This window comes from Calidris pugnax, unplaced genomic scaffold (assembly GCF_001431845.1).
Source record: "Calidris pugnax isolate Ruff unplaced genomic scaffold, ASM143184v1 scaffold69, whole genome shotgun sequence".
In the NCBI taxonomy this organism is placed as follows: domain Eukaryota; kingdom Metazoa; phylum Chordata; class Aves; order Charadriiformes; family Scolopacidae; genus Calidris; species Calidris pugnax.
This window is the reverse complement of record NW_015090859.1, coordinates 2,673,839-2,681,409: the sequence shown is the minus strand read 5'-3', so window position 1 is coordinate 2,681,409 and position 7,571 is coordinate 2,673,839. Positions and strand designations below refer to the sequence as shown.

The following is a 7,571-nucleotide window of genomic DNA, read 5'->3' as shown; positions in this document are numbered from 1 at the left end:
GGGGGGGGGGGGGGCAATAAAAAAAAAACAGAAGAAAGGAGATGCAGGAAAAACATTCTGCACATTTTTTGAGGACTTAGTATGGAAATGCTGAGTGTCCTGTATGTTTGAGTTGATCTGAGTATCATAGTGAAACTCAAAAACATGTGCTTAAAAATAGGTTTCTAGAACAATTCTCGAAACTTTAAAGGCTTTTTTTGCAGTGTTTGTTCTTATCAACTGTTGGAGCAATCCTTCAGGTGCAATTCAAGATCTAACATATTTTCAGTGATAGCATTTTAAATCAGAAGCTTGAGCTGCTCCAGTTGTTGCACGTCATCTTTAATGTTACCTTCTAACTTTGTCACCTCCTTCTTTCCAGTAGATATTTAATGACAAATGTATTTCTGTGTTTTAAAAAGTAAGCAACAGGTGTTTTACAGAAAGTATGGGGAAGAAATCATCTAGCCATCCTGGCTATTATAATCCTAATTCTGTACTCCTAGGGATTTAAGTGGCCTCACATTTTCAGCAAAAGTAAGTCAGCAGCATCGGAAGAAACTGCTCGTAGCTTAGGGTCCAGCCCCCTGTATTTGGAGTTCTTCTGCCTCAGCTGTCATGTATGATAGTGATGATGAAGTAACTCAGCATCTGATTTCTAATCTGGTTTGTGCTTGCTTTCTGTTCCACTCTCTTTTTCCACTCTCAGTCATTCACTAAAAATGTTGTTATATAGAAAGTGTCCAAGAAAACAATCCTATTATTTTCCCCTCTAATTTTACAGTTAATTTCAGAACTTTTGATGGTGAGGGGTGTGTGTGTATTTGTTTAGTTGGCTCTTTTTAATTAGGGGCAAGTTTAAAGGGATGAATTGTCAACATGCATAAAATTGTATTTAGTCTTTTTTTTTTTTTAAATCAGGTTTTGTGTTCTATTCCTGCAGGACTGACTAGAACAAAAGTAATCTGCTGGGGTCATGAGCCACTCGTCAGATTCCAGCCTCAGGGAAGCTGTCTTTGGTCAGCTTTGTGTGTTGCCGTGTGGAAGGAAGGATATGGGAACGCTTTGTTTTTCACCATTCTCTCTGTCGAAAATATTAATAGTTTTTATTTTTTCCTTGCAGAGATTCTGAAGGACCTGGATGACTACTATGAAAAATTTAAACGAGAGACAGATGCCGTGCAGAAGAGAAGAATGTTGCACTGCATACAGAGAGCCTTGATTCGGAGTCAGGAACTGGGGGACGAGAAGATCCAAATTGTCAGTCAGATGGTGGAGCTCGTTGAGAACAGAACGAGGCAGGTGGACAGCCACGTGGAACTGTTTGAGACTTGTCAAGAGACTAACGATACCACTGGAAACAGTGGGAAAGCCAGCCAAGATAAGTCAAAGAACGAGACAATCGCGCAGGCTGAAAAGCCCAACAATAAGAGATCGAGGCGGCAAAGGAATAACGAGAATCGAGAAAATGCTTCGAATAACCACGATCACGATGACATCACCTCAGGAACACCAAAGGAGAAGAAAGCGAAAACGTCCAAGAAGAAGAAACGATCCAAGGCTAAAGCAGAGAGGGAAACTTCTCCCCCAGACCTTCCCATTGACCCTAACGAGCCAACATACTGCTTGTGCAACCAGGTCTCCTATGGAGAAATGATAGGATGCGATAACGATGAGTGCACCATCGAGTGGTTTCACTTTTCCTGCGTGGGACTCAATCATAAACCAAAGGGCAAATGGTACTGCCCCAAATGTAGAGGAGAAAACGAGAAAACTATGGACAAGGCATTGGAGAAGTCTAAAAAAGAAAGGGCTTACAACAGGTAGTTTGTAGACTTTTTGTAGCGAAGAAAAAGAAAACCACCAAACCAGTGTATTTATTGTCGGTGTCACCTTTGTTGAGGTGAAAGGATTGTAAAATGTATATTTTTAAAGGAGGTTTAAAACTGAACCATTCCTGTTATAGGGACGGCAATAAGCAATTTTGTTTTTCATTTGGTAAACTGTAACAAGACTCTGGTCTGTGGACCAATGTATTCCAAAAGTAAAGTTATAAGAGGTTAAACAAAATATTCTGGTGGGTCTTAAAAGATAAATTAATACTTTTTTTTTTTTTCTTCCCAGGTGCTGGTAGCACTCTACCCATTAAAATTTTGATGACAAATATCTCTGAAATGTAATTTTGTTTTCTTTCTTGAAGAATGTTATTTACCTTTTGAGCGAAATTGTTAAATAGTTTAGCCATCTGGTTGTATCCGAATAAAGCCGCAATACATCACAAATGTAACTTCTTTTGATGATAAGCAGTGCAAGACCAAACAAAAGGAGGGTAAAATTTGGTTCCTGCTACAAAGTGTCAGTATAACAGTTCAATAGCAAATGTTTAAATAGGCTTAGAGGATTATTTTTAAAAAAAGAAAAAAGTTAATGGTTAAATTTTACACAGCAAATATTTTATATGCTGGCCGAGTACCACAAGGGCCATTTTAAAATGATTGAATATGTTTTATATTTAACCAGGAAGTGGTTTAGTAATGAGACTTAACATAAACGAAGCTTTATACTGTCACAGATAGTAATGTAGCAATCCTTAATTTGTTTAAGTTGTATAAATGTACATTTTTAAGTGGAGTTGCACTTACTGTATTATACTTGGAACTGCAGCCAAATGCCATTGTGTAACCAATGTGCATTTCCTGCTGTATGTATGAAAATTGTACAGCTGTGATATTAAGAAATAAATGAAACAACTTTGACAGTTTGCTTCTTTAGCAATCACGTTTAATGGTCATTCATATAGCTTCAAGAAAAAAAAATAAATAATAAAAGGTCTTTAACCTCAGCAGCTCCAGCAAGCTGCTGCGAGGAAGCCTGAAACTGTTGTAGTGGTAACCAAATTACAGTTCTGATAATGAATCTTCATAGATGACCAGCAAGGTCGCAGGAGAGCCAGAACAGCATTTAACTTTCCGTCCAACTTGACTTTTTTTTTCTGTGCTTGCAGTTGCTCCCCAGACCTGACCATTTATGTAAAAATCGATAGTGCAGAGCTGGTCTTGTTGGGTTGTTTTCACGCTTTTACGGTACAGATATAAATTATTCCATCTTTGTTACCAGCAGCAAGATGGTTGGTGTTGCAGCGGCTGGCTGGCTGTGGCCAAGGTGCTGCGCGCTAGAGCCGGTGTCCAGGTCCTCTCTTGCCCATCGTTACAGTCAAGCTTGGCCAGACTCGTTTCCTTCCCCTGCGTGGCCGGAGGGGCCGACCTTCTGACCGAGCTGATGTCGTCCTCTCGTCCCCCTGGGTGGGACTTCACTGCGAGTGAGAAGGGGATGGGACCAGCAGCAGGAACGCCTTGGAAGTGAAGGTCATGCAATCTGGTGGGTCAGACAGGAGCCTTGTAAGAACATGGGAGGCTGGGGTTGGCTGTTTTTTGGAGCATGGCATTCTCTTAAAATTTATAATTGTGTTGTTTTGCTTCCTGGCCAGTGGGACCGTACCACTGGAGTAGTGCTGCTTCTTCCCCCGACGTCTCTCTGTCGGAAGTGGGGGAGACGAGGTTTTGGATCCAGCTGAACACAAGGCAGTTGAAGGGGCTGAGTGTTCCCTAAAGATGTGCTGAAAAGCCCTGCCATGGATATTCCCTGCCAGACAGACATACCCACAATGACAAGCAGAAGCCCTGTTTTACTTCTAAATAGGCTCACGGGGCGTCTGTGCCCGCGCATTCCTGTTGCCAGTCGCTACAGTCCATCACCTTACACCAGCCACCTTTGCCCTGGGCAAACGACCACTCCGAGTCATGTCTCCTGCTCCTGAGGTGGGGTTTAGGGTTGGCGTGTAATGTCTTTTCTTTCTTACCCTTCTCTTTTCTCTCTAAAGCCGCCTCATTTTCCATTCTCCTCACGCACTTACCCATCTTTCCTGCTCCTCCCTCCTTCCACTGGCTCTTGTCATGACTATTCCTGATGTTTCTGGTCTTTGCTGTCCTCCCCTCACAGCCAACGCTGAGAACACTGATGTTTGGCAGGACTGTACTCACGAAACCCCAGTGAAACTTAACGTAGGAGCTGGTGCAGCCACAGTTTCAAACTATAGCCTTTTTCTTGAAACGTCCTCGTTGGTTCTGCGGGGCATTTTGATTGGGAAAAGTCAGAAGGAAACAACAAAGGTGTGAAGGAGCAATGTGAGAAAAGTTGGGCTAGAGATGGACTGGTAGCGCAGTATTTATACTGCCCTTAAATGAATGTATTTCCAGCTACTGTATCACAGAATCACAGAATGGTAGGGGTTGGAAGGGACTGTCAGAGATCATCTAGTCCACCCCCCTGCCAAAGCAGGTTCACCTAGAGCAGGCTGGACAGGAACGCATCCAGGTGGGTTTTGAGTTTCTCCAGGGAAGGAGACTCTACACCCTCTCTGGGCCACCTGTTCCAGTGCTCTGCCACCCTCAAAGTGAAGAAGTTTTTCCTGATGTTGAGATGGAATTTCCTGTGTTCCAGCTTGTGCCCATTGCCCCTTGTCCTGTCTCTGGGCACTGCTGAGAAGAGCCTGGTCCCATCCTCCTGACTCCCACCCTTTAGATATTGATAAGCACTGATGAGATCCCCTCTCAGTAGGAGAGGTTTCTGTAGGTTTGCTCTGGTCTCCCATATTTTCACAAAAGACCACTGATGATCTGCAAGGTGGCTTGGAGTTACATCCCTTTCCATGTTTTTCCAAGGCTCCGACTCACGCTGTTACAGCCTGCTATGTTGCTCTGCTGCTTGACCCCAAGGGCTGACTGGACCAGCACCGTACCGTTTGAGGCTCTAATTTCAGTTGATGGGCACATTAATTACTTTAGTTCTATTTGAGGGACTGTGGCAGTAAGCTTTTTGCTGATGTGAAGTGAAGCCATCTCATGTTATACTGACACGCTGGCTTTGGTGTCTTGCCTTAAATGCCATCTTCACAAATCCTCCTTTCTTTGTTATTTGCAGTGAATTTAATGGTCATGAGAAGCCGCCATCCTTTGAGCCAATTTTTGTTCTTTCTGCACGATAGATCAGCTCATTTGCAATGTTCCTCATTACTGCTTGGTGGGGTGGGGGTGCTGTCGTTTGGGGAGATCATCCGCAGCTTTGAGAAAACATCTCAACCTTTGGGTGACCCTTTCCCTCTGAGGCTGCCAACAAAAGGCTTGAGCGAGGGGAAGGCTCCTCTAGGAACCAAGATGAGGATTGTGGCTTGTTTCCCACAGGCTAGCACACGGCTGTCAGGCATGGTGGCATCCGTACAGTATATAAAAATCAGGAGGTGTTGGCTGGGCAGCAGGAATCACAAACTTCTTAAACTTCTCTTTGAAAACATTCAGGCAGCTGTGACCGCCGCTGACCTATGGTAGGTGCCATGGGTAGGTCCATATCCTGCTACTGAACCCTTGAGCTGATGGTTGGTCCTTCCAACTGCTGACAAACATGGTTTCAAGTCGAGGGAGCCGGCAGCAGGCCTTATGCCTGAGTTGTCCCCATCCTCAGGAGGCAGGTTTGTTCCGCAGTAGGACAGTGAAGAGCTGGTGCTGAAGGCAGGAGGAGCAGGGCAGCAGTGAGGGAGCCCTTTGGGGGCTACGACAGCTCCAACTGGAAAACATTCCCAGCCGGATGGAGAGAGAGAACCACCGTGAGCCTGAAACGGTGGAGCAAAGCACCAGTTCCAACCATCCTGTCACCTGGAAGCATCCCAATTAAGCAGAACCACTGTCTCCATTAAGCAGCGGCAACCCTGGCCGTGTGTATCATTAGGTTTAAATAGGTTCCTTACTAATTAAGCGCAGTTGCTGATTAACTGTGTCCTTATTTCGTGGAGCGTGCAGAATAAATACAATTGAATAGGACTGCTGCACCAGTCTCATTTTTTGGTATTTTTAGTTAATCTTTTAAATTGTAATAAAAATGAAAGAGGGGGCGACGAAATAGCGTAAACTGTTTCACAGAATATAATACCAAAAAAAAAGTTCTCTGTAGTAGAAGTGCTTCAAAACAAATTTGAATATCCATTTTGTTGCTTTAGTTAGATTTATTATCGTTCTCATGGCCTATTTGCTCTGTGTAGATTAAAAAAATCCCTCCTCATGCCAGCCATAGCTCTAAAGGGCTAATAGTTTCTTGCCTCTGAGTGCCAAGAGTAGCGTTCGATGCAATGCCAAAAAATAGTCAGGCTAATAATGCTTCATGCAGCTTCTTGCTTTCCCAGGTGTTACTGAAATCCCCGATGAAACACGTAGGAGTGACGCAGTGAGGAAGAGCACCGGAGCAAACAAAATACGTATAGGAAGCACTGAGATTATAATTAAAAAATTAAGGTTTTCTCCTGAGTTCAGGATGCCTTGATTACGTTTCCCATTAAGTGTTTATTGTTGATAGTGCAAAAACAGCAAAGGTACCTCTGTCTCCTCGTACAGCAGGGGGTCTGTGGTAGTGGCCAGGACAGGAGTGTGGAGGGCTGGTGGCTTTCCCCAGTGGCGAGGTTCTGGTTGTTGGTGTGCAAGACTGATTACCAGGTTAAATTCATCCTCCAGTTCACTTTATAAACATATTTTCCAATAGCAGTTACCATCCCTCACCCCGGCGAGTGTTACTGGCCCCTCTGCAGGACCTCAGTGCTCTCTCAGCTCTGCTGGAGAAGATGGAAAAGGTGCTGGAAAGGTGCTCGATACCAAATTTTTACAGAGACCAGCATTTAAATTTCGTAGCTCTTAGGCCTCTCCAAAATACTTCAGAACTTCAGCTAATTATTCTTAAAGGCTTTATGTACTATACGTCTAACATAAGGTCATGAATTCTCAGATGCTGCAGTAACGAAGAGTGTGGAAGTAATCTCGGATGCTTTGTAGGAGTCAAAATTCCTTTCAGTTGTTGGGCTGAAAAATTTAACCTCCGTCTGAATTTTAGGCAACTAGCAAAGCAGGGAGCAAAAAATGTGTGTGAAATGGCAGAATTCCTTGCAGTACAGTGATTTTGAGTTTACACAGGACTGTGCTGTATGCACCGTGCGCCTGTGCACTGAGTCTATCCCTCCCTCCAAAAGATTCAAGGAAATTCCCCGGATGCTTATCAAATGTACTCCTGTGGATATTGACAGTGACATTCATTTTTATGCTGCTTTAAATTGTTACTTTTATTTTCAAAAGCTTACTTCAGTAAGTCAGGCTTCCTGTATATGGCTGTCGACCGAGACTGAGGGCTGGAAGGGGCTCTGTGGGACCTGCAGAAGACGCGGGCAGTCGGTGACTTCGTGCTGGTGGTACATCGGTTGAGTTCTCCACACAAGCTCTGGCTGAACTGGGCCTGAACTTCTGCTTCGTGCTTTGGGGAAAGGATCAGGGTGTAAAGAAAACAGAGTCATCTCTTGCATTTGGCTTGCTGGTAAGTCAGGTAAAAATATATATATATATGCACTTAAACTTGAATCTCCTAAGTGAATCTTGTAAAACTTGGGTAAGGCAAATAGAGTCACCTTTATGCTCTCACTTTGTGGAAGAATTAATGCAATTTAAATGCCTGTTGTGCTCTCAGTGCTGTACATCCTGAACTCCCTCATCATGCAATACACT

The 7,571-nt window shown here is 43.7% G+C and overlaps 1 protein-coding gene across 1 annotated transcript in view; it reads left to right on the top strand.

Moving 5' to 3' along the window:
• ING1 (inhibitor of growth family member 1) overlaps positions 1-2,735 on the top strand; it is a 6,176-nt gene extending 3,441 nt beyond the window's left edge. The window contains exons 2-3 of the mRNA XM_014944074.1: positions 1,103-1,802; positions 2,104-2,735. Of these exons, the coding sequence (XP_014799560.1) occupies positions 1,103-1,802; positions 2,104-2,113 (710 nt within the window). The 3' untranslated portion in view covers positions 2,114-2,735. The remainder of the gene's footprint in view (positions 1-1,102; positions 1,803-2,103) is intronic.
• Positions 2,736-7,571: the final 4,836 nt, after the last annotated feature.